This window comes from Hyla sarda, chromosome 11 (genome assembly GCF_029499605.1).
Source record: "Hyla sarda isolate aHylSar1 chromosome 11, aHylSar1.hap1, whole genome shotgun sequence".
Classification (NCBI taxonomy): Eukaryota; Metazoa; Chordata; class Amphibia; order Anura; family Hylidae; genus Hyla; species Hyla sarda.
This window is the reverse complement of record NC_079199.1, coordinates 9612644-9639358: the sequence shown is the minus strand read 5'-3', so window position 1 is coordinate 9639358 and position 26715 is coordinate 9612644. Positions and strand designations below refer to the sequence as shown.

The 26715-nt window shown below is 47.0% G+C and overlaps 1 protein-coding gene across 3 annotated transcripts; it reads left to right on the top strand.

Moving 5' to 3' along the window:
- The first annotated feature begins 5302 nt into the window (after window positions 1-5302).
- Window positions 5303-26321, top strand: FBXO33 (F-box protein 33). Of its 3 annotated transcripts, XM_056546268.1 has the most exons (5): window positions 5309-5562; window positions 5701-6555; window positions 12698-12808; window positions 13970-14655; window positions 19414-20423. In XM_056546268.1, the coding sequence occupies exons 2-5, from the start codon at window positions 6131-6133 to the stop codon at window positions 19683-19685; spliced, it is 1494 nt and encodes a 497-aa protein (XP_056402243.1). In that variant the 5' UTR covers window positions 5309-5562; window positions 5701-6130; the 3' UTR covers window positions 19686-20423. The 3 variants fall into 3 exon arrangements, with proteins under 3 accessions (XP_056402244.1, XP_056402243.1, XP_056402241.1); XM_056546269.1 differs by lacking the exon at window positions 19414-20423 and adding an exon at window positions 26182-26321 and having other exon boundaries at window positions 5303-6555; XM_056546266.1 differs by having other exon boundaries at window positions 5309-6555.
- Window positions 26322-26715: the final 394 nt, after the last annotated feature.

The following is a 26715-nucleotide window of genomic DNA, read 5'->3' as shown; positions in this document are numbered from 1 at the left end:
CAATCCAAAGTGATTGTGGAGTCCAAAATGGGTAAAAAGCATTTACAACTGGTTTAGATAGCTGATCAGCTGAGAGGATGGGCAGAGGGTCCCTACTTGCCCTCGTCCTGTCCGATTGTCCCATCAGTGCAGGCAGCCAGCAGTAGGGGAGCATCGATAATACTGATCAATGCTCTGCTATGGAGCGATTTGTTTAGAGTATGCAAGTGAAACATTACATGTAATAATCCCCTATGCGGACAAAAAATAGTGAATAAAAGATTTAAAAAAAAAAAGTGAAAGGAGTAGTGTAATGAAAAATTACTTATCCCCAATCCAAAGGATAAGTCATAGATTGCGGGGGGTCTGATGGCTGGGACCCCCTGTGATCTCCTGAACGGGGCGCCGGCAGGAAACCGCGGCCGACACGTCCCTTCCATGTATCTTTATGAGATACATGGAGGTTGCATGTTGGCCTCCGCTCCGAGGGGGGGGTTGGCACGTCCCCTTGCAGCAGACTGCCGGGGCCCCGTTCAGGAGATTGCTGGGGCCCCAGTGGTCAGACCCCCGTGATCCATAACTTAACCCCCATCGTTTGGATAGGGGATAAGTTATCTTTGACTATACAAATCTTTTCATAAATGTAGCCCCTCTCCTGATAAAAGTCTGAATCACCCCCTGAAAGGATCTGCAACTCCTCACTATATACCCCTGGCATATATACCCCTGGCATATAGTGCCTTAGTTCTACCTTGTGTCACCTTCTCTGGCACCAGGAGAGTGTATCCCTCATAGCAGTGTTTCCCAACCAGGGTGCCTCCAGGTGTTGCAAAACTACAACTCCCAGCATGCCTGGACAGCCTTTGGCTGTCCAGGCATGCTGGGAGTTGTAGTTTTGCAACATCTGGAGGCACCCTGGTTGGGAAACACTGCCTCATAGGAAAAGATAACAGACAAGTAGGTATGGCGAACACACTCTGACTTTATTGCATTGATCATCAGTATAAAAAGGGCAAAAGGGCGTATTTACATTGACCAATAAAAATGTAGACATGGATTAAAAGCATATTTACATTGACCAATTAAAATGTGGACACCTCTAAAAGGTGATATAATTGTTTTGATTTTACACACTTCTTCCCAGGGTACATAGCGCCAATTAACAGATAGTGAAATTCTTTAACAAGCAACTTTTAGTTACAGGAAATGTATCTTATTAGGAACGACCTTGAGAAGGCTGAGAACGAGAAGAAGGAGATAAGAAAGAAAAAAACAATAATAAAGGAGAACTCTACCGCAGCCTTTCACTAACTACAACTCACAGCATGCCCTGATACAACCTTTCACTAACTACAACTCACAGCATGCCCTGATACAACCTTTCACTAACTACAACTCACAGCATGCCCTGATACAACCTTTCACTAACTACAAGTCACAGCATGCCCTGATACAACCTTTCACTAACTACAAGTCACAGCATGCCCTGATACAACCTTTCACTAACTACAACTCACAGCATGCCCTGATACAACCTTTCACCCCCCTTTCCCCATTACTCAAATAAAATAATGTAAACAAAAATAAACAGAAACATGTGGAATCGCCGGGTTTGGAAATATCTGAACTACATATAAGGTTATTTAAACCACACGGTCAATGACATAAAAATAAAAAAATATCAAAGTCAAGAAAAGAACAATTTTTAAGGGGTATTCCACTGGCCAGCGTCCAGAATACTTAGTTCCGAACGCTGTGTGTGCGCTGCGGGGGTCGGCCATGCTCCCTCGTGACGTCACGTCACGCCCCCTCAATGCAAGTCTATGGGCGGGGGCTTAAAGGACATCTGCAGCGTGATTAACACTTATCCCCTATTCACAGGATAGGGGATAAGTGTTTGATCGCGGGGAGTCCGACCGCTGGGACCCCTTGTGATCTCCTGTACGGGGCCGCGGCTGTCCCGTGCAGGGGGAGTGCCGGCCGCAGCATGACGTTGCAGCCGGCACGCCTCCTCCATACATCTCTATGGGAGAGGCGGGGAGGCAGCGTTCGTGCCTCCCCCATAGAACTGTATGGGGGATGGGGAGGAGACGGGGCGTCACCGTCGACCTCTAGGTCGACACTTCGCGCCTTAGCGCTCACCATGGCGGCCCGTACAGGAGATCACAGGGCGTCCCAGCGGTCGGACCCCCGCGATCAAACACTTATCCCCTATCCTGTGGATAGGGGATAAGTGTCATACCGCTGCAGTTGTCCTTTAACGGCCATAGACTTGTATTGAGGGGGGGTGGCATGACATCACAAGGGGGTGTGGCTGACCCCCACAGCATGCGCACACAGCGTTCGGAAATAAATGTTCTGGATGCTGGCCAGTGGAATACCTCTTTAAAGCGTATGTCAGATCCCCTTCTATGACACGGGCTCAGGAGCCGACTCCGCATCATAGCTAGGTGGTCCTGGCAGCTATCAGCCGCTAGGACCCATGTCTAATGTGGGACATCACCGATCGCGGTGATGACTGGCATTAACCCCTTAGACGCCACGATCAAAGTTGATTGCAGCATATAAAATGAAAGTAAAACAGTCCCGGCAGATCAGCCAAGATGACAGGGACCACCGCAGTAAAACCGCGGTGTCCCGACCAGCTGAGAGGATGGGGGGAGGGCCCTTACCTGCCTCCTCGCCGTCCGATCGTTGGTCTGATGCTCCAGCCAGGCTCTGCAGGCTGGAAGCAGCAGAGCACCAATAATACTGATCATTTCTATGCTATGGCATAGCATTAAACAGTGTATGCAATCCAAGGAATGCAAGTAATAAAAAAAATTGTGTAAAAAAAAAAAATCTAAGTTAATAAATGTGAATTAACCCCTTCGCTAATAAAAGTTGGAATCACCCCCCTCCCTTTTCCCATTTAAAAAAAAAAATAGGTAAACAAAAATAAACATATGTGGTATCGCCGCGTGCGTAAATGTCCCAACTATAAAAATATAATGTTACGTATGGTCAATGGCATATACGTAAAAAAATACCAAAATTGCTAATTTTTGGTGACTTCACCCTGAATGTATAAAAAGCGATCAAAAAGTCCCATCATAACAAAAATGGTACCGATAAACACTAGAGATCATGGCGCAAAAAATTAGCCCTCACACATCTCTATGTGGTGTCCCGGTACAGTATTGCATACAGTACCTAGTGTAGAGGTCCCATAAGTCAGAGTAACTACGTTCAGGTTGGGTTCCTCAGGTGGGACAGCCACTAGTCGCCTCTCCTAAAGTCTATGTTTAATAATAATAAATGTATATATTTAATAATTATATATATATATATATATATATATATATATATTGATGTATAGTACTTACCTTGTTCGGCGTCGCAGGACCTTCGGTCATGTGACCAAGCTAGTAACCTCTATGGTATGTTGTAGGACCTTAGGAGGTCCTTGGGTCACGTGTTACCCACAAATCTTTGTAATGGTGATTGACATCAGTATTAGACCAATTAGCACTAGTCCAGCCCCTGCCCATATAAGGGAGCTGCGTCCAATTATCGCTCTCTTGGGTTGCTGCTCCCGTGGATGCCGGACTAACAGGACGGTGCTACGCAACTTTCAAAGACACGCTAGGCCTCAAAAACCTGCCGGCCTCAGCGGAACTAAAACCGTGAGTTCAAATCTAAATCCCCGCTAATGCTAGCGTGACTACTGGACCGCAACTAAATCCCCTAAATCCAGTGGAGCAACGCATAGTATCAAAATACTCTTATTGCTAAAGTACCAACCTTTGTCAATCACCAAGGAAAAGCTGTTGTTATACTCAGAGACTATTGCTCCACAATATTGAAGCTTGCAGAAAATCTTCAGTAAACATTAATGCTGTTTCAGAAACACTCCGGTTGTGGACAATCAATTCTTCTTTTCTACCTCCCTATCGCTCTTGGGAAGGGCGGCAGTAGGAAAAGCTTTATTGAGGAGCCCTCACACTGGCGTCACGAATAGCAAGGGTTAACAAGCACCCTTTAGTTACTGCACATCTACACTCCCCATACCATACACCCCCCAGGCTATCACACCTATATAGGGAAAAATAATAAAGTTATAGGGGTCAGAAGATTACATTTTTCAAACCTATATAATCATTTTAATCGTATAGACCTACAGAATAAAGATAAGGTGTCATTTTTACCAAAAAAAAGTGCTCTGCGTAGAATCGGAAGCCCCCATAAATTATAAGATGGTGTGTTTTTTCTTTTTTCCAATTTTGTCCCACAAATAATGTTTTCATGGTTTCTCTGTAGATTTTGTGATAAAATGACTGATGTGATTAAAGTAAAATTGGTGGTGCAAAAAACAAGCCCTCATATGGGTCTGGGTGTTATGACTTTTAGAAGGAGAGGAGGAAAAATGAAAGGGAAAAAGTGAAGAAACCCTGAGTCCTTAAAGGGGTACTCAGGTGCTCCAGGCTTCTGAACATTGACGTCACGACGACGCCCCTCATGACGTCATGCCATGCCCCCTCCATTCATGTCTATGGGAGGGGGCGTGTCAGTTGACACGCCCCCTCCCATAGACATGAATGGAGAGGGCGTGGCGTGATGTCACAACCACTGCCACAGGGACTCAGCATTTGTTTAGAACACTGGGCGGTGCGGGAGATCGGGGGGGGTAACCGGTGCGGTCAGACATCTTATCCCCTATCCTTTGGACAGAGGATCAGATGTCTAGCAGCGGAGAACTCCTTTGAGGGGTTGAAGGAGATATCCAGTGGTGAAAAACGTATCCCCTATCCTAAGGATAGGGGCTAAGTTTCAGATCGCGGGGGGTCAGACCACTGGGGCCCTCCGCGATCTCCTGTACGGGGCCCTGACAGCCCGCGGGAAGGGGCCTGTTGACCACCGCACGAAGCGGCGGCTGACTTGCCCCCTCAATACCCCCAGCGAGCTGGGGCCCCGTACAGGAGATCACGGGGGGCCCCAGCGGTCGGACCAAAACCCCCCGAAACCCCACCAGCCCACCCCCCCCCTCCCCCCCACGATCTGAAACTTATCCCCTATACTTAGGATAGGGAATACATTTTTCACCACTGGACTACCCCTTTAACACAGCTGCGACTTACATAATGTTTTTCTGAAGTAATTTTTTTTTTTTCGCTTATTTGTGCTAAAAAAAAAAAGTAGCATTCTAAAGTGATTGTTTTTTTGCTTATGTGAGCCAAATGTATAATGATAAATATGTCCTACCAAAGCAACAATGATAAATGTCCTTCAAAGTCATTGTATTATAATTAATATTATTTCTGCATTTGTTACATTTCATAAAGAATCTTTATTAACAAGTATAATTCGCTTTAGAACAGTTTGAATTATTCCCAACGTTTAATTCCTAACGGTCGCAGAACACACGCGGCCGGCATCAAAATAACCGCAACCTCACTCCCAGGCTATACCACGGCCATATGGGGGAGGGGGGAGCCCAGCCGTCACACCCCCTTCTGCCGCCTCCAGCGAACTGAAGAAACCTGCTTTATTTACCTCATCTATAAACACTAACTGACCCTCACCCCCTCTCAGCTCTGCAGGATGGTACAGTCTGGAAACGCAGTTCCATAGCTTAGATTGGAACCTACCATCTCATCGCATAGGGTAGTCGCGATGAGATGGTAGCTTCCAATAAAAGAAAAAGAACGCCCAATTGTAAGTGGTCTTTTATTTATTTTCCAGGAAAGAGAATTTACGCTGTTACCGAACATCTTCTGCCAGTTGGACATAGAAGAAAGATGACAGAATTACGAGTACTTTATGCACCCTATTGTGTGAAGAGAGTGGTACGGTCTACGTGCGCAGTAGGTTACAGTGGACTATACCAAATAACGAAAAAGGGGGTATTTTGTCAGTGAGGAATGACGAGTGAGAGCGCTAGCGTTCACGCCGCCGTCCTTTTGGTGGATTCGCTCTCTTTTCCTGTTATTGACCTGTTCCCCCCTCACAGTTGTGTGCAGTAGAGAAGTCCCGTCCCCCCTCCGGGCTCGGCGCAGGTGGTAGAGTCTGCGGCACAGCGTGAGGCAGCCTTTCCCGTCACCTCCGCTTGTTGTTCCCCGGGGTCCGGAGCGGACACTCGGCCACAGTCGGTGCTCGCTTCCCGGTGTCTCCCATGGCTCTGTGCGGGGATGTGGGAGCCTCGTCCCTCCCCAGCGAGCTGGTCGTGCACATCTTCTCGTTCCTCCCGGCCCCGGACCGGTTGCGGGCCTCGGCTGCCTGCTCGCACTGGCGGGAGTGTCTCTTCTACCCCGCGCTGTGGCCGGAGCTGCGGCTGAGCCTGCGGGTGTCCCTGGCCGAGCGGCCGCGCCTCGAGTTCCTGATGCGGAAGTGCGGCTGCTTCGTGCGGGAGCTGCGGGTGGAGTTCGCGGCCGAGAATTATCTGTCCGGATCGGCCGAGGCCGGCGGCTCCTCTCCCCCCTCCTGCTCCGCGCAGGACACCGGGGACGGGGACGGACAACCCTCGGGGAGGTGGCTGGAGGTGCTGAGGACCTACCTGGAGCTGGTGCTGTGTGTGCTGAGCAGTATCCGGGGCAACCGGTGAGTGACAGTTCGAAGCCACGCCCCCCGCGGTACGGGAACTACGAATTACTGTACAGGGAAGGCCCTTCTCTTATTACTGCACAGGGGGACCTTTCTACTATCACTGACCCCCAGATACTGTACAAGGGGACCCATGTATTATGACTTACTGGCCAGATGCTTTACAGGAAGAGACCCCATCTATGATCACTGACCTCCCCCCCCCCCCCCCCCCCCTCCCTCCACACACTGTGCGGGGGGGGGGGGCCTCTATGATCACTGACCCCTCCAGATACTGTACAGGGGGGGGGGACCCCTCTATGATCACTGACCCCTCCAGATACTGTACAGGGGGGGGGGGACCCCTCTATGATCACTGACCCCTCCAGATACTGTACAGGGGGGGGGGACCCCTCTATGATCACTGACCCCTCCAGATACTGTACAGGGGGGGGGACCCCTCTATGATCACTGACCCCTCCAGATACTGTACAGGGGGGGGGACCCCTCTATGATCGCTGACCCCTCCAGATACTGTACAGGGGGGGGGACCCCTCTATGATCACTGACCCCTCCAGATACTGTACAGGGGGGGGGGGGGGCATTATATGATCACTGACCCCTCCAGATACTGTACAGGGGGGGGGACCCCTCTATGATCACTGACCCCTCCAGATACTGTACAGGGGGGGGGGACCCCTCTATGATCACTGACCCCTCCAGATACTGTACAGGGGGGGGGGGACCCCTCTATGATCACTGACCCCTCCAGATACTGTACAGGGGGGGGGGGACCCCTCTATGATCACTGACCCCTCCAGATACTGTACAGGGGGGGGGACCCCTCTATGATCACTGACCCCTCCAGATACTGTACAGGGGGGGGGGCATTATATGATCACTGACCCCTCCAGATACTGTACGGGGGGGGGGGGACCCCTCTATGATCGCTGACCCCTCCAGATACTGTACAGGGGGGGGACCCCTCTATGATCACTGACCCCTCCAGATACTGTACAGGGGGGGGGGACCCCTCTATGATCACTGACCCCTCCAGATACTGTACAGGGGGGGGGACCCCTCTATGATCACTGACCCCTCCAGATACTGTACAGGGGGGGGGACCCCTCTATGATCACTGACCCCTCCAGATACTGTACAGGGGGGGACCCCTCTATGATCACTGACCCCTCCAGATACTGTACAGGGGGGGGGGGGGGGCATTATATGATCACTGACCCCTCCAGATACTGTACAGGGGGGGGGGGGGACCCCTCTATTATTAATGTCCACTCCTACTATACTACAGGGTTCTTATTCCATCTTTCTCTGATGATTCCCCCATAATCCTGATGTAAACTATTCCACAAGTGGGGTGAGTCCCTCCAGTGCCCCCATCCTGACCCCCACTCCCTGTATACTTCGGGATTTTCCTCTCTGGTATATAAAGGGTTGGACAAAATGAAGTCACCCCCTCCCCCAGATTACCCATAGTGCTCGGGAGTGCTGTTAGCATCAGGTGGTGTATGATGTCACTAGAGAGAGGAAGGTCTGGGTAAAAAATGTTGTTTTTTGTTTTTTTGAAATATATGAACAAAAAATGGAGTATGGAATATGTTCTTGGTCGTTCTTCATTGGGGGACACAGATGGGTATGTGCTCTCGCAACTAGGAGGCGCTGACACTAGGGGACAAAAAAAAGTCTGCTCCTCCCTGGCAGGATATACCCGCCCACTGGAAGTGAGGTGATCAGTTTTAGCTTAGTGTCAGTAGGAGGCAGACACAGGTGTGGTCTTTTTCTTGTTTTATAGTTAGGGATGTTTAGTTATTTTTTTTTTTTTTTACTCTCATTCCTTTTATTTCCTGTTTTCAGGTGGGGGTTCAGGAGCATGGCTCTACCTTTTTTTCCCCTTCTGCGATGAAGGGGCACGGGACATAGAGTATGGACCGTTAACCCCATCTCGCCAACAACCAGCGCTAGAGTGTTACTCCAGGTCCCCTCTTGCCCCTGCTCCCCCCCCTATGGCGGCCTGGCATGATGCAGTGTGGCGTTAAGCTGGCCAAAGCCTCCATCAGGTGAGTATGAGAGGACATCTTCCTGGTAGGTGAGTATTTTTGAGGTGTCTTTTTAGCAGTGGGAGTTGGGGATTAGCTCCTCCACCCTCCTCCCCTGCTTTGGCAGCCGGGGACATTCCTTCATGTTCCCCTGCTATTTTTGCTGCAGCTTACACTTTCACAAGCCGGGGGCAATTATCTCTGTGCTGGGGGAGTCGGGACTTCGCTCCGCCCTCCTCCCCCGCTTGGCAGCCGGGGACATTTCTTTCCCGCTGTTTTACACTGTAAGCTGGCGGCCGCTGTCTGTGAACTGGGGGAGTCGGGGCCTCGCTCCTCCCCCCTTTGGCAGCTGGGGGACATTCTTTCCCTTTTCCTGCTGCCCTAGCTGCTGCAGCTTACATTATAAGCCGGCGGCCATTATCTCTGAGCTGGGGGAGTTGGGGCTTAGCTCCGCCCCTCCTCCACCGCTTTGGCAGCCGGGGGGCATTCCTCTCCCTGCCGTTCTGCTGCCGCAACTTACACTAAGTCGGCACCCGTTGTCTCTGTATGAGGGGAATTGATGCCCTCCTTTTGCAGCCGGGGACATTCTTTTATATTCCCTCGCCGCAGCAGCAACTTACTACAGTACCTGGTGCACTTGGTCAATCCTCCTTTCTCAGGGGGTACGGGGAGCTGGGCACGGTCTGTACCGGAGTTTCCTCTCCACCACCCCTTGTTTTCCCCTCCACCATGGAAACTTTCACTGAGCACTTTCTTCTGCCAAGAGAGCCATCTCTCTCTCTCTTCCCCCTACATGGGTGGGCTACCTGGCTGGGCCCTTGTCAGAAGAGTTTACCGGCCATGTTTGGGTGCTTCCTGCCCACCATTGCAGCCTGGATCTCCTGCTGTTTCTTGGTTCCGGCTGCATGAGCCTTGTGCCTCTGTAGGAGGAGTTTAGGCGCTCATGTTTGGCTCAGTGACAGCCGGTCTAGCCACCGTCTGTTGTTTGGGTCCTGCCATTGCGCTCCTCCTCCCTTGGCGCAATCTCCCTGGATGGGTGTGTTAATTCTTCCCTTTCCCAATGTCAGTTGCGCTACGCTGACGCAAGTCTTCTGGGTTACCTTCATGTGCCCAGGACCTGGGGGTCCCAGCTGGGTTCCCTCCATTCCCGTCCTGACAGGATGTTGCTTCAGAGTACGCTGGTCCATTCGGACTGCTGGGGTCCAAGTCTGGTTAGTCTCCTTATATTTGGCACTCTCCTAGATTGCTGTGGCTTGCCTTATTTTCTGGGTTGGCCCTCTTGGTTCTTCGTGCCTTAGTGTTGATTGCGGTCTCGAGCGTGTGTGGTGAGCCTACCCAGACTTCTCTGCGATCCCATTTGCGGGGAGGTCTTTCTGTGCCGCTCTTCTTCTTGTCTCTTCATAGAAGTATGTCTCCCGGAGCATTTTGCTGTTGGGGTTGCTTCCCCTACAGGTGAGGAACCTCCAGGTGACTTGGGAGCCTGCAGTTCCCATGTCGGCTGCTCCGTTTTTCCAGGCGGCTCCTTCTCAGGGCGTTCCGCTCCTTCTTCTTTTCTTTTGGCCACTTTTTACTTTGTCTCCTTCGGGGTCCATGTACTCGAACTGGAGGGCATCCGGTCTGCCGGATTGTGTCAGGCGGGCCAATCTTGGCTTATGCGTGGCTGTGGTTTCTTTCCTGCTGTTCATTCTGTGTCATACTGAGTCCACTCAACCCCCCCCCCCCCCCCAGGTGCTCATGCCGTACCCCTGGGACAGTGGTTTTTGGGAGCCTACAGCTTCTTGGTTCGGGTCCTCGATCTTGCCTCTTCGGACTCTCTCCCTCTTCTTCCAGAGGTTTCTGGTCTTCATCTTGTGCTCGCCTTTCCACTCAGGTGTCCGCCCTCCCTGGTGTTTTTCTCCCCATGTTCTCTGTATGGGGTTCTCTTGTTGTTCCCGTTGCCTTTTTTGTTTGCCTGCAGGGTTCTCCCTCTGTCTGGTTCTGTGCTTCTGGAATTGGTTTCCTACCTCCTCCCAGTTTTTTGTCACGGCCCATCGGGTCTCCGATCTTGGCTCTCTATGTGGCCTATTGGTTTTTGTTCTCTACTACGGACAGTCTCTTAATTGGCGTCCTAGTCCATCTCCATGGATGGTGGGATCTGCCGGACGCTCAGTTCTAGACCTGGGTTTCATTTTGTCCCAGGGTCTTGTCCGTGAGCCTTGCGGCTGACTAGGATTCAGTCTCCGGACTGACTCCTTTCCTCTGGTGGTTGTTCTTTCCCTCCCTAGGGGACTGCTTTGGTACGTCCCATCAGTATCTGTGTACCTCAATGAAGAGCGAATGAGAAAAGGAGATTTTATTTTTTTACTTTTTTTTTTTTTTGTACTCACCGCAAAATCTCTTTCTCGTAGCCTTCATTGGGGAACACAGCACCCACCCATTTCTTCAATTCTTGTCCGGATGATCTTTTCCGGTTCTTGGGTTTTTCTAGGATTCTTTTCTATTGTCCTTTCTTTGTTGGCTTCTCCTACTGCTTTGTGACAAAACTGATTACCTCACTTCCAGTGGGCAGGTATATCCTGCCAGGGAGGAGCTAACTTTTTTTTTTTTTTTTCTTGGGTCAGCGCCTCCTAGTGGCAAGAGCATATACCAATCTGTAACCTGGTATTGGAACTATAGAACATTTAATTCTTCATTCACATAAGGCTCTGCTCCAGTGTTTAACCTTGTATGAAGCTTGTTCCATTTGTAGCCAAAATGAAGTTTTTAAAATGTAACGTTGGCTTATTTATTTACAAATTAAGCTGTACCAAAAATTTTTATTTTATTTTTTATTTTTCCCCTATGGCTTCAAAATGTTACTCTAGATGTCATCACTGTCTACAGCGCCGCTCCCTGATTTATTGTCTACATGTAGGCGTAGCGGGCGCTGTAGATGCAGAGGCGACAAATTTTACTGCACTCGGCCTGTAGGGTCTGACCATAATGCTGGTGGTTGTAGTCCATGTCAGGTGTTGCATACACCTCTATAGCATCCGCCAAGGAGGCACCGGGCAAGTATCATCATCCTTGGCCATACAAATATAATGTAGTAAATCAAAACGGAGGCGGAGCAAAGTGCTAGCTACTTAAAGGGGAACTCCGGTGGGAATTATTTTTTTTTTTCAAATCAGCTGGTGCAAGAAAGTTAAACAGATTTGTAAATCGCTTCTATTTAAAAATCTTAACCCTTCTTCTACTAATCAGCTGCTGCATACTACAGAGAAGTTTGTGAAGTTCTTTCCAGTCTGACCACAGTGCTCTCTGCTGACACCTCTGTCCATGTCAGGAACTGTCCAGAGCAGGAAAAGATTTCTAATGGGATTTGCTTCTAAACTGGACAGTTCAGAAAGGTCAGACAGAAAAGAAATTCACAAATTTCTCTGTAGTAAACAGCAGCTGATAAGTACTGGAAGGATTAAGATTTTTTAATAGAAGTAATTTACAAATTTGTTTTAACTTCCCAGCACCAGATGATTTGAAAACATTGGTTTTCTACTTGTTTCCTCCTTTTTAAGGAATATTCCGGCCATAGACATCTTATCCTCTATCCAAAGGATAGGGGATAAGATGTCTGATCACGAGGGGCCCGCCTCTGGGACCCCAATCTATGGCGGGCTATTGCTTCAGTCTCGGAAACCTCTGTGTTTCCAGGACTGGCAACGTGACGCCATGCCCCCTCATGCCATCATGCCACGCCCCCTCCATTCATGTCTATGGGAGGGGGCGTTACACGCCCCCTCCCATAGACATGAATGGAGGGGGCGTGGTGTGATGTGAAGACTCCAGTCCTGGAAACAGAGGTTTCCAAGACTGGAGCAGCAGCCCCTCATAGAATGTTGGGGGGTCCCTTGGCGATCAGACATCTTATCCCCTATCCTTTTGATGTCTAAGATGTCTATGGCCGGAATAACCCCTATAAAGATCAGCGTTTTTCCACCAAAGTGCCACTAGCTGTTGCAAAACTACAACTCCCAGCATGCCCTCATATTTGCACAGAAGAGGACTTTTGCAGCTTTTCTACACCAAAATACCTTGTGTGATTTTTCGTAGCTGACTTATTTTCCTTTTTTTTATTTTTTCTTCCCCAGGAATCTTCAGAAGTTGAGTCTCTTCGGGGACATCAGTATTTTGCAGCAGAACGGCTCCATAACAAGTACTTACCTAAATAAGGTGGATCCGGGCGGCAAAAAGATGCAGCAGTAAGTCGGGTGATGTGGGGTTCAGCTGTTTTTTGTGTTTTTGTTTTGTTGTTTTTTTTTTTTCCCTTACTGTTGACCCCTTAAGGACGCGGCCCGTTTGGCTATAAAGAGGTACTCCGGTGGGAAAAAAATTTTTTTTATAATTAAACATGCCAGAAAGTTTTTTTATTTTTTTTTACAGATTTGTAAATTACTTCGATTTAAAAAAAAATCTTAATCCTTCCAGTACTTATCAGCTGCTGTATGCTCCACAGGAAGTTGTGTAGTTCTTTCCATTCTGACCACAGGGCTCTCTGATGCCACCTCTGCCCATGTCAGGAACTGTCCGGAGCAGAAACAATTGCCCATAGCAAACCTCTCCTGCTCTGGACAGTTCCTAACAAGGACAGAGGTGTCAGCAGAGAGCACTGTGGTCAGACTGAAAGGAAATTCAAAAAGAAAAGAACTTCCTCTGGAGCATACAGCAGCTAAGTACTGGAAGGGTTAAGATTTTTAAATAGAAATAATTTATAAATCTGTTTCTAACTCTCTGGCACCAGTTGATTTGTTTCAAAAATCCATAACTTTTATATTTCCACTCACAGACCCATACGAGGGCTTGTTTGTTGTGTGACCAGTTGTACTTTGTAATGACATCACGCGTTTTACCCTAAAATGTATGGTAACCCCCCCCCCCCCCCCCCCCCCCCAAAAAAAAAATTTGTGTAAGCAAATTTAAATGAAAATCATAATTTTGCATTATGTGGGGGGGGGGGGGAGCACGCTGTACACTTTATGGTAAAAATGATTGCAGTGATTGCAGGACCCCATATCCTCTAGGGCAGTGTTTCCCAACCAGGGTGCCTCCAGCTGTTGCAAAATTACAAATCCCAGCATGCCCGGACAGCCAACGGCTGTCCGGGCATGCTGGAAGTTGTAGTTTTGCAACAGGTGGAGGTCTCTAGTTGGGGAAACCCTGTAGTAGACATCACTAGCAGTTTGTGTTGTAGTTTTGCAACAGCTGGAGGCACCCTGGTTGGCAAACACTGCTCTAGGGGTAAGTAGAATACATTCCCTATTATCTGCGCACACCAGCCATTACAGAACTATACGTCCCAGCATGCCCTTGTGAAATATCTCAGTTTTGCACTTTTATAGGTTCCTCTCTGTTTCTCTCCGCAGGATTCAGCAGTTGTTCGACGAGATCCTGGCGAACAGCCGGCAGCTGAGGTGGCTTTCCTGCGGATTTATGCTGGAGATCGTGACGCCAACCTCGCTGGCGTCCTTGTCTAATCCGGTGGCCGGCACCATAGAGCACCTGAGCTTACTGGACAACCACACCTCGGCCAACACCACCCTGGTGACGGCCATCGAACTCGAGCGCTTTGTCAACCTTCGCTCTCTGGCCCTGGACTTCTGCGACTTTACGGCAGAAATGACGCGAGTGTTGGCGAACAATACCCACGTGCCTTTGCATCGACTCTCGCTCCTGGTCCATAACACTTCGCTCAAGAGCCGGACCCTGGACAAGATGCCGGAGGACGAGGACTGGATCGCCTTGACGCGGAACAGCGCCAACCTGCGCGTGTATATGATGGCGTTCGACGTGAAGAGCGATGACATGTTGAGAATACTGAAGCCCAGCATACCGCTGGAGAGGATTCACTTCGACAGCTACATCACGTGCGTGTCCGGGGCGGTGGTGGACCTCATCTCCCGGCAGTACGACACATTCCTCACACACTTCATCCTCATGAACGACGTCAACGACATGTCCGGGTTCCCCGACCTCAGTGACAATAGGAACGAAGACCCTCTGGTTCTCTTGGCGTGGAGGTGCATGAGGCTGTCCCTGCTGGCTATCCATGGTAAGCAGGAGGGGAGGGGAGGGGAGGGGGGGGGGTGGATGGATGGATCAACCCGTAACTACAACTCCCAGTATGCCTTTTACTGCACATATGGTGGTCTAACCAGTATTTTATTTACTGTATTTATTGGGGTATACCACGCACCGGCCTATAACACGCACCCTCATTTTACCAAGGATATTTGGGTAAAAAAAAGTTTTTTAACCAAATATCCATGGTAAAATGAGGGTGCGTGTGTGCGCGTGTATACCCTGATACACCCCCAGGAAAGGCAGGGGGAGAGAGGCCGTCGCTGCCCGCTTCTCTCCCCCTGCCTTTCCTGGGGTCTAGAGCCCTGCTGCCGGCCCTTCTCTCCCCCTGGCTATCGGTGCCGTGCCCGTTCTGTCCCCCTGACTATCGGTGCCGGCGCCCCATTGCCGGCGGCGACAGCCAGGGGGAGAGAAGGGGCAGCGGCACCCATTGCCATGCACACGCACTTTTTAGGTAAAATTTTTTAGCCTAAAGTCTATGTGCGTGTTATACGCCGATACACCCCCAGGAAAGGCAAGGGGAGAGAGGCCGTCGCTGCCCGCTTCTCTCCCCCTGCCTTTCCTGGGGTCCAGAGCCCTGCTGCCGGCCCTTCTCTCCCCCTGGCTATCGGCGCCGCTGCCCGTTCTGTCCCCCTGACTATCGGTGCCGACAGCCAGGGGGAGAGAAGGGGCAGCGGCGCCGATAGCCAGGGGGAGAGAAGGGGCAGCGGCACCCATTGCCGGCGCCGCTGCCCCGTTGCCTCCCCCCATCCCCGGTGGCATAATTACCTGTTGCCGGGGTCGGGTCTGCGCTGCTGCAGGCCTCCGGCGTGCGTCCCATGCGTTGTTGCTATGCGCGGCGCACTAGCGTCATGCGCTGCGCCGTGCAACGCATAGCAACGACGCAGGGGACGCACGCCGGAGGCCTGCAGCAGCGCGGACCCGACCCCGGCAACAGGTAATTAAACCACCGGGGATGGGGGGAGGCAACGGGGCAGCGGCGCCGCCAATGGGTGCCGCTGCCCCTTCTCTCCCCCTGGCTATCGGCGCCGCTGCCCCTTCTCTCCCCCTGGCTGTCGGCACCGATAGTCAGGGGGACAGAACGGGCAGCGGCGCCGATAGCCAGGGGGAGAGAAGGGCCGGCAGCAGGGCTCTAGACCCCAGGAAAGGCAGGGGGAGAGAAGCGGGCAGCGACGGCCTCTCTCCCCTTGCCTTTCCTGGAGGTGTATCGGCGTATAACACGCACACAGACTTTAGGCTAAAAAATGTTGCCTAAAAAGTGCGTGTTATACGCCGATAAATACGGTATTTGTATATTTTTATTTTATTTTTTAAATAAATACACCTATTGCAGAACTACAACTCCCAGCATTCCCCCAGTTGCTGGCTTGTTGGTCCAGGGCAGTGTTCCACCACATAAAGTTAGTGCGTCCATTATATGGGGAACTCTGTAACAATAAATAAATAAAATAGATAAAAAATAATACAATAAATATAAAAAATAAATAAATGAAAAATAAATACAATAAATAAAAAATATATAAAAATAAATAAGTTAAAATAAATATATAAATTGGTCTCTATGGTCTTCAGTAGAGATGAGCGAACTTACAGTAAATTCGATTCGTCACAAACCTCTCTGCTCGGCAGTTGATACTTATCCTGCATAAATTAGTTCAGCTTTCAGGTGCTCCGGTGGCTGGAAAAGGTGGATACAGTCCTAGGAGACTCTTTCCTAGGAATGTATCCACCTTTTCCAGCCACCGGAGCACATGAAAGCTAAACTGATTTATGCAGGATAAGTCATCAACTGCCGAGCCGAGAAGTTCGTGACTAATCGAATTTACTGTAAGTTCGCTCATCTCTAGTCTTGAGCATCTCAAGTTACTTAACATCAGTAGTCTCAAACTGTGGCCCTCCAGCTGTTGCAGGAGTGGGGGGGGGGGGGTGCTGGCTCAACCCATAACTACAACTCCCAGTATGCCTTTTACTGCACATTTGTTGGTCTAGAGCAGTGTTGTCCAACCAGTGACTCTCCACCTATTGCAAAACTACAACTCCCAGCATTCCCCCAGTTGCTGGCTTGTTGGTCCAGGCAGCGTTCCGCCACAACCTTCATCTGTCAAGGCATGCTGGGAATTGTTCAGACTCGTAAGTCTCCAGAGGACCCTCTGTTTATGCCAGTGTTTTTGAACCAGGGTGCCTCCAGCTGTTGCTCTTCTGACATCACAAAAAAATAAGATTGGCAAAAAATAAATAAAAATGACATAAAAATAAAACCCTTAGTAAATCAGAACATAAACGATATAAATTTGGTATCATAGTCTCGTACTAGCTGCAGGATAAAGTTAGTGCGTCCATTATATGGTGAACTCTGTGACAATAAATAAATAAAATAGATAAATAAAAATAAAAAAATATATAGAGATAGATATATGAAAAATAAATACAATAAATCAAAACAAATAAATAAATAAAATAAATATATAAATTGGTCTCTGTGGTCTTGAGCATCTCAAGTTACTAAACATCAGTGGTCTCAAACTGTGGCCCTCCAGCTGTTTCAAAATTCTTCTGACATCACAAAAAATGATTGACAAAAAAAAAAAAAGACCTATAAATAAAACCCTTTAGTAAATCGGAACATAGACAATATAAATTTGGTATCATAGTCTCATAATCGTACTGGCTGCAGGATAAAGTGATTAGTGCGTCCATTATATGGTGAACTCTGTGACAATAAATAAATAAAATGGATAAATAATACAATAAAAAATAAATATATATATTTATCAGCGCCTTCTGGAGCTGAGAACTTGTTCCCAGCAGACTCTTCGTCACTATGTAACACTTCTCCTCTGGTCAGATGACCAATACTGTCTGGTTTTGCCAATAACAACCAATCACAGCTCGGCTTTCATCTCTTTTGGAGCTCCAGTAATATGAAGGCTGCGCTGTGATTGGTTCTGGGTAAATATCCAGCTGATTGTTCAGGGTCATTGTGAATGGAGGGAGAGAAGCTTTGTCTGATGGTCGGGGTCATGTAAAGTCTTTGTACCCGGCTCCATGTACAGACGGGCAGTGAATGGGTCCTTTTAGGGTATTGCACATTATGGGTTTTCTATTCAGGCTACAATGCACGGTCAGGAGGGTGATGGGTCGGGATGAGGTCAGGAGGGTGATGGGTCGGGATGAGGTCAGGAGGGTGATGGGTCGGGATGAGGTCAGGAGGGTGATGGGTCGGGATGAGGTCAGGAGGGTGATGGGTCGGGATGAGGTCAGGAGGGTGATGGGTCGGGATGAGGTCAGGAGGGTGATGGGTCGGGATGAGGTCAGGAGGGTGATGGGTCGGGATGAGGTCAGGAGGGTCGGGGTGCGGTCGGGATGAGGTCAGGAGGGTCGGGGTGCGGTCGGGATGAGGTCAGGAGGGTCGGGGTGCGGTCGAGATGAGGTCAGGAGGGTCGGGGTGCGGTCGGGATGAGGTCAGGAGGGTCGGGGTGTGGTCGGGATGAGGTCAGGAGGGTCGGGGTGCGGTCGGGATGAGGTCAGGAGGGTCGGGGTGCGGTCGGGATGAGGTCAGGAGGGTCGGGGTGCGGTCGGGAGGGTGACGGGTCGGGATGAGGTCAGGAGGGTGATGGGTCGGGATGAGGTCAGGAGGGTGATGGGTCGGGATGAGGTCAGGAGGGTGACGGGTCGGGAAGATGCGGTCGGGAGGGTGATGGGTCGGGATGCGGTCAGCGCCCCCTCCCCAGTGACAGCTGTAATATAGAATTATCTAGATGAGTGGAAGAATATAAAGTTCTGCAATCCTTCCAATGACTTTACGATCTCTGCGCTGTGAGAAGGACGACTGTTCACATCCAGAAGCTGAAAACTCCTCTCGGTTCATAGACAAAGTGCGAAATGTCGCAGGTTAAAGGGGTTTGTCCAGGATTAAGAAAACATGGCGGCTGTCTCCCCCAGGTTGTGTCTGGTATTAGGAACATTGAATGTGTCAGCAGATAAGAACCATTCGGCCAATCAAGTTCAATATTCTGAATACTATGAATAGTCCCTGGCCCTTTGTTATATGAAGGATAGCCTTATACCTATCCCTATCTTATATGAAGGATAGCCTTATACCTATCCCTATCTTATATGAAGGATAGCCTTATGCCTAACCCTATCTTATATGAAGGATAGCCTTATACCTATCCCTATCTTATATGAAGGATAGCCTTATGCCTATCCCTATCTTATATGAAGGATAGCCTTATACCTGTCTTATATGAAGGATAGCCTTATACCTGTCTTATTTGAAGGAAAGCCTTATACTTGTCCCTATCTTATATGAAGGATAACCTTATACCTGTCCCTATCTTATATGAAGGATAACCTTATACCTGTCCCTATCTTATATGAAGGATAGCCTTATACTTGTCCCTATCTTACATGACCTCCGGCTGACCTCCAGCAGCCTAATTATATGACCAGGTGCAGTGATCAAACTCCACCCCCTCTTTCTCCAAAGCCTGTGGATTAATGGGAAATGTAGGCAGCTTTTAGGAAATCATTGTTCTGTTCTCAGTATGGCTAAAAAAAACTGCATATCTGCCACAGCAGCTAAAACAGGTAAGCACAAGAACCTTTTACTTTATTCTCTAATAATATTGTGCTGCACAATACAAGCAAAAAAAAAAAGAGTTCTTCAATACCAGACGGTGGAATTATTGTGTCTGATATCAGTAGTAAGTTCCCCTCTCTCCCGCAGGTTACACCGTCTGGGCCCACAACCTGATAGCGATCGCCCGCCTCCGAGGGCCGGACCTGAAGGTCCTGGAGGTGACGGAAGAAAGCATAGACTTTGACCAAAGCGAGCTGGAAGACCAAGACGTGGACCCAGTGCACAACCTCATAGAGCAGGTGTCCATCGGCCTGGCCCGGCCCTGGCGCGCCGTCATGGACATCGAATTGCTCAGCGTCTTCACCGAGCCCACTCGCCACTTTTACCGAGAGATGCAAAACTTCAGCGAAGGCATTTGAAGAGGAGAAAAAAAAAATTTGTTTTTTTTTTTTTATTTTAATTTTAAAATCCATAACAATTTTTTTTTTTCCTTCCTCTCCTCCCCCTTTTGTGGTTACAATATGCAAATAGGGTCTTATCATGTTTCCTCGGTAGAGTGAGTTAACTCTTTGTGCTGTGTTTAATCAGTATTAGCGCTATAGATATATATAGGAAAAAATAATAATTTGTACGTGTGTTATCTACTTATCAGACTAAAGCAGTGTTTCCCCAATCGGGGGGCCTCCAGCTGTTGCAAAACTACAACACCCAGCATGCCCGGACAGCCTTCGGCTGTCCGGGCAAGCTGGGTTGTTGTAGTTTTGCAACCGGGTTGGGAAACACTAAGGGAACGTCGGGTCTTGGTTCAGAAGCTGAAGGTGACGCCGTTCAGGGTCTTTTTTTTTTATTTTTATATTTTTTTGCTTTTTTCACGGTTTTTCAGCGGTTCTCTAGGACACTGGAGCTCGGCAGGTCATGGGCAGACAGTAGAGAATTATTCCCTCTCCTGCGTCGCCATCTGGCGCGGCTTACGGCGAACGAAAGAGCACTTACTTACGGCGGAAACCTTTTGTGCAGACCGGTGTCTTTATATACAATGATTCATTTTTTTTACTTTAAAATTTTTTTTTATTTTTTATTTTTTATTTTTGGTTTTTTTTTTAGTTATCCCCCCTCCTTCCATGTAGATGGAATTTGCCTTTTGCATTTACGGGGTATTCCAGGAAAAACTTTTTTTTTATATATATAGATATATATATAATAAATAATAAATATATAATATGTATATATATATATATATATATATATATATATATATATATATATATATATATATATATATATATATATATATATAATATATATATATATATATATATAATATATATTAATATATATATATATATATATATATATATATAAATCAACTGGCTCCAGAAAGTTAAACAGATTTGTAAATTACTTCTATAAAAAGAATCTTAATCCTTTTAGTACTTATGAGCTTCTGAAGTTGAGTTGTTCTTTTCTGTCTAAGTGCTCTCTGATGACACGTGTCTCTGGGAAACGTCCAGTTTAGAAGCAAATCCCCATAGCAAACCTCTTCTAAACTGGGCGGTACCCGAGACACGTGTCATCAGAGAGGACTTAGACAGAAAGGAACAACCTTAACTTCAGAAGCTCATAAGTACTGAAAGGATTAAGATTTTTTTAATAGAAGGAATTTACAAATCTGTTTAACTTTCTGGAGCCAGTTGATATATATAAAAAAAAAAAAAAAAAAAGTTTTTTTTTCCTGGATAACCCCTTTAACTCTCTGTATTTCAGGGCGGGTGTCTGGACATTACTGTTGTCGGGAGAGCCTTTAGCCCCTCTTAATGTTTTGCTTAAGGTCGGTGTTCCCCCACAACCTGTGGCTCTCCGTCTATGACAGCTGCTACTCCCATCATTCCTGGATAACCTACAGGTTAATATCCGGTCCTCCAGCTGTTGATAGGAGATGTAGTGTTGCAATAGCTAAAGGGCCACAGGTTGCGGGACACTTCTATAGCTATGTATAGTAGGGATCTGTTAGATTTTTAGGGGTAAGTGCCCTTTAAGTTTAGTTGTGTTGGGGTTTTTGGGGTACCTAGTAGTACCGAGGTTGAGGATTCCCTCCTTTTTTTTACGCCAGCGTCTCTGTATACATCGTGCGGTAATCTTATCGTAGAGTACTTTAGAATATAGATTGTGCTTGGTAAGGGGAATCTCCGCATGCCTAAAATCAGGTGAGTTCCTATGTAAGGTCAGGGGGTGGTAGGTGGCATCTTCAGGGTTCGCTACTCTGGCTGCTTAGGTCATAGGTTAGGTCATGTGATTTTTTTTTTCTTTTTTTCTTTTCTTTATGCAGTACTCTTTTTGACCACTTGGAGCCGAGACACTCCAAAACAAGAGCAATTAAAGGGGTACTCGGAAGGGGGGGGGACGTTTTCAAATTAACTGGTGATACATTTGTAAATTACTTCTGTATAACAATTTTAATCCTTCCAGTACTTATCAGCTGCTGTATGCTCCACATGAAGTTGTGTAGTTCTTTCCAGTCTGACCACAGTGCTCTCTGCTGACACCTGTCTGTGTCAGGAACTGTTCAGAGCAGGAGATGTTCTCTATGCAAAATTGCTCCTGCTCTTAGGGGGAGAAAGCACTGTGGTCAGACTAGAAAGAACTACACAACAGCTGATAAGTACTGGAAGGATTAAGATTTTTTTATACAGAAGTAACTTACTAATCTGTAACTTTTCTGGCATCAGTTGATTTGAAAAAATGTTTATTCCTCCGGAGTACCCCTTTAAATAAGGGCGATCAATGTTATTTGAATGGCAGATGGGTATTGCTCTTCTTGTGCAGTGCCATTGTTGCACTGGTAAGGGACAATTGATATAAATTTTTTGATACATTTTTTTTTTTTTTTTTTTGTGCTGATGTCAGTTACTTTATTTCTTGTATTTTGTGTTCCTGTTTGTTTTTTGTGTTTTTTTTTGTTTCTTTCCTTTATGGAATATGTAGTGCACAGTTAGACGCTCGCAAGCTTTTTAGTCGTGAGATACCCGACAACAGAGTCACTGGATTTTCTCTGTCAGCGCCTGTTTTAGCTGCCAAAGAATAGATTAAAAACTTTAAAGAAGTGCCCACATGCTGGCAGGGGGGGGGAGGCCTGTGCCGCCTTCAGGGGTGACACTTCGGGCCAAGATACTGCTAGATTGTAATATAAAAAAAGGTCGGGTTTCGACCTGCGGTACGCAGCTGTGCTGTGGTTCAGTGTGAACAACGCCTCAGAATTCTTCGAGAAACACACACCTGTTTTCACTGTGACTAGCGAATGTAAAAAAAAAAACTAAAACCGTGAAGATATCGCTGGTGTACGCTGCTATCACGCGTTACGACGAAGAAGAAACATTCCATAACGTTTGTTTTAATATCTCGTTCTATCCGAGAGGCTTTGACAAGCCGCCTTTATCTCGTTTCAGGGCAAACCGCGGTACGGACGTGGTCTCTGTGAGACTTCCATCTGACCCCAGTTTTAAGTGGTACGAATGTTGTGCATTTGACGATTTAAGAAAATAGAAAATTATATATATATATGGACAGTCTGCAATAAATGACACAAATAGCCGACGACGTGTGTGCGTGTGGTTGGGAGGGGGGTGTCCAGCAGAGCTGACCGCACCCGGGCCGCGATTTCGGAAATCCGATGATCTATGTTCACAGATATCCGGATGCGAATTCTATTTATGGAAATATATTTAAAAAAAGAAAAAAAAAAAGTTTCTATGTGTTTTACAAATGGTTTTACCATCTTATATTTAAGGACGCTGCTCTTGGACAGGTGTGCGCTGTGGTTTATTTTTCGTCTCCAGCGAAGCACATACCGTGCGGATAATTTTATATATATATATATGATGTACATCAGTGTAGAGGAGCCGCTGGCACGCTGTGTGTGTGTATGGGGGGAGGGCGGGAGACAACATACAGGCCAGATGTGGTGGGAACGATGGCGGCATTTTTTATCAATAAGGTCAGAACAAGTCGGGAACCTCCTGACAGGGAAGAATAAGAGGAAACAGCCGAATGTTAGCGACGACTGATGTTGTTTGGTTTCATGTTCAATGTATGTTCTTTTAATCAATGAATAAAGCGTTAAAATATTGCAGAAGCCTGACTGGTTCTTCACCCAAGAGGGGCTGTTTTTGTAGATGCCAATATGGGGTTCATGTAAGTTGGCATTTTTAATTTAAACTTTTTTTTTTTTTTTTTTTTTGCTATGAGAGAAATGTGAGCAGAAATTAATAGAAACAGCAGCACTGCAAGGTAGGGGTTACACTATGCACTGAACTGCTGCTGCTGCTGAGATATTGAAGCTTTCATTTAACTTTTTAGGGACAGTGTGGACCCTTTGGAAGAGACATGCTCACAGATTGCACATACGCAGTCCAGGCTTTCTGTGGGTATGTTCACAGTACGGAATCTCAATGCGGAATTCAGGTCAGGAAGCCTGCGGTGAGATTCTGCTGCACTTTCTAGCGTTAGTGTGAATAGGTCTGTCGTGGAAACCCACACGAACAGGTTTGTTCTCTTGGTAGAATTATGCGCCGACTGCATTCCTGTCAATAGCAGGTCCTAGCGCTCTTTTCTGCACATAGCACAAGCTAAGTCCCACCCCTACATTTTATTTCCAAAACAAAAAATATTTACAAATACATTGCAGCTCTCAGGGTATTATTTGGAGGTAAGTTGTTTGATACAGTAACCACTTAAAATTGTATTAACAGATAAGCGTGTAACCATGGGGAACACTAATCCTATTGGCCTACTAAAAATAACATTTTTCCTTTTGACTGTGCTAAGGTTAGTGTAGTTCATAATACAGTGTCTGTACCTGTGTTTGGTGGTCTCGCAATTCTTATGTGATCTTTGCCCTAATGTTCATTTTTAGAAGCATACAAAATGTGTGATCTCGGGCCTTTTCCAGGTTGCAGTATGGCCCGAGACATTGCTTCACTAGTCAGGTGAAAGGGAGCGTGTCTTTGCTTCAACGGAAGTCTGTGATGTCATGACTCCAACAAACAACCCCCCCGTGTGACGTCACGCCCCATCCCCCCAATGCAAGTCTATGGGAGGGGTCAGCCGTCAGACGCCCCCTCCCATAGACTTTGATTGAGGGGACTGGGCGTGACGTCACAGACTTCCGTTCCGGTGGTCGCGACCCAGGCCCTCCACCGTTTCCGGACAAGAAACAAGTGGGTGCCGCATGCTATATTGCAGGGGTCCTCAGAGCTGGGACCCCTGCGATCAGACATCTTATCCCCTATCCTTTTGGATGGGGGATAAGATGTCTAGGGGTGGAGTACCCCTTTAAGCTTAGCGTGGCAGGGAGCCTAGCTTAGCTGCTGATGTGTGGGAGGGTAGATAAGTGACCTCACACTTACAAACAAGGGATCCTGGGACTTGTAGTTTGGAGGAAGGAACAGAAACAGGAAATAGCCATTTCACAAAAAGAAAGCAACAGTGTTATGGTGGACTGACAAAATTGTCGTTTAGCCCAAGACAAGCGCTAATCCTTCTTAACATGTCCATTACTGTCTGGCAGGTAAGTACTAAAATCACCTTATGGTGGAGAACCCCTTTTAATGTTCTGTTTTTTTAAATAGTTTGGATCTTAATTTTCAAATGCATTTACTGTATTTTTTTTACTTGTTTTTTTTATTTTTGTAATAGCATATTTTTGGTGCTAAGTAATTTACTGTTTTCCAGTATGATTTTTAAGTTTGTTGATTTCAGTTGGAGCGGAAAACGTGGCTTGAGTTTTGTAAACTGCACTACTATATTTTTGTGAACATATTTCCTTATTTTATAAATTGGTGATCTGTATTTCTACACTTTTCAACCCTTTGACTGACAAACATTTTTGCTATTTTTCCTGTTTTAAATGATTTTTATAGATATTTTTTTTTCAGTAAATATTACAAAACAAAGAAAAGACAATGTTTAAAGACAAGTTTAAAAATCTCGGTCATAACTCTTTTCTGTCCACATACCCATATTAGGGCTGTATTATGTGTGATGATTTGTACTTTCTCAGCCACCAATTTGGGGTAAATATCACTTTTTGATTAGCTTTTGTTATTTTTTTTTTTTAAAGGGAAGGGGGGGAGATTAACACGCTACAGCAATTATGTAAAAATAACCAATACTAGTGGCTAGAGATGAGCGAACTTACAGTAAATTCGATTCGTTACAAACTTCTCGGCTCGGCAGTTGATGACTTTTCCTGCGTAAATTAGTTCAGCTTTCAGGTGCTCCGGTGGGCTGGAAAAGGTGGATACATTCCTAGGAAAGAGTCTCCTAGGACTGTATCCACCTTTTCCAGCCCACCGGAAAGCTGAACTAATTTATGCAGGAAAATTCATCAACTGCCAAGCCGAGAAGTTCATGACGAATCGAATTTACTGTAAGTTCGCTCCTCTCTACTAGTGGCCCAATGTGTTATAGGTTAATGTATAGATGGTGATACTAAGTGCAATTTTCTTTTGCTCTATTTAACAAATTGTGTCATTTGCAATATCCCAAATGACTGTAATGCAGTGTATTGTCTTGTCACGATAAAGGTGGCTTATGCAGCCAAGTAGACACAAACACATGGCATACCTTCAAAAAGGCTCTTGCTGCCATGGAAACCAATCAATAGTGCCAGAGTGCCAATGGGGTGACTAATGTACAGAAACCACTTAGATGCCACAATAACAGTTTTACCAGGACATCTAAATGGTTAAATTACAAGATCAGCGTTTAGCTCCCGTGATATTCGGTACAGGAGACCAATGCCTGGCTCCTTCTGGCCCACTGGCAAAAGATGTTTTGTGGTCGTTAAGGGGGTTAATTTTTATTTTTTTATTTATTTTAATATTTTCTTTTTCTTCTGCTTTCCCCTTTGACATACAGAAACCGCTCGCAGAGGGGGTTCACTGCTATGGCCAACGTTGGCCTCAATTACCATTTTATGCACATCAAAAGAGAAAAGCAGGAAGCGCTGATCAGTGGAGACCATCCGGACATGACAGAGGGCGGGGAGCCGGTTCGCCAGGCTCCCCTGCTTCCTCTATACACAGCGATATGCTGCAAATCTGATGAATATAAAAAAAAAAAAAAATTTTCACTCTCTCCTACAATAACTGCAGGCTCTCGCATCACTAGGGTGTGAGTAAAAATTAGAATATTCATCAGATGGGCGGGCATAACGCTGCATATAGAGGAGGCAGGGGAGCTCTGCAAATCGGCTTCCTGCCTCCATTAGGCACAGAAGAGCTGTAGCAATAAATCAATGACTGCAACAATTTCTATATAAGTGATTCCTTGTTATAATCCCGTTCACCTGCACCATAACCCAGTTTAGTGTGCGTGAGAACAGTCTCCCTTTTAGGCCTCTTTCACACTACCGTCATGTTCCTACATTCTGATGCCCGTTATTCAGCAATA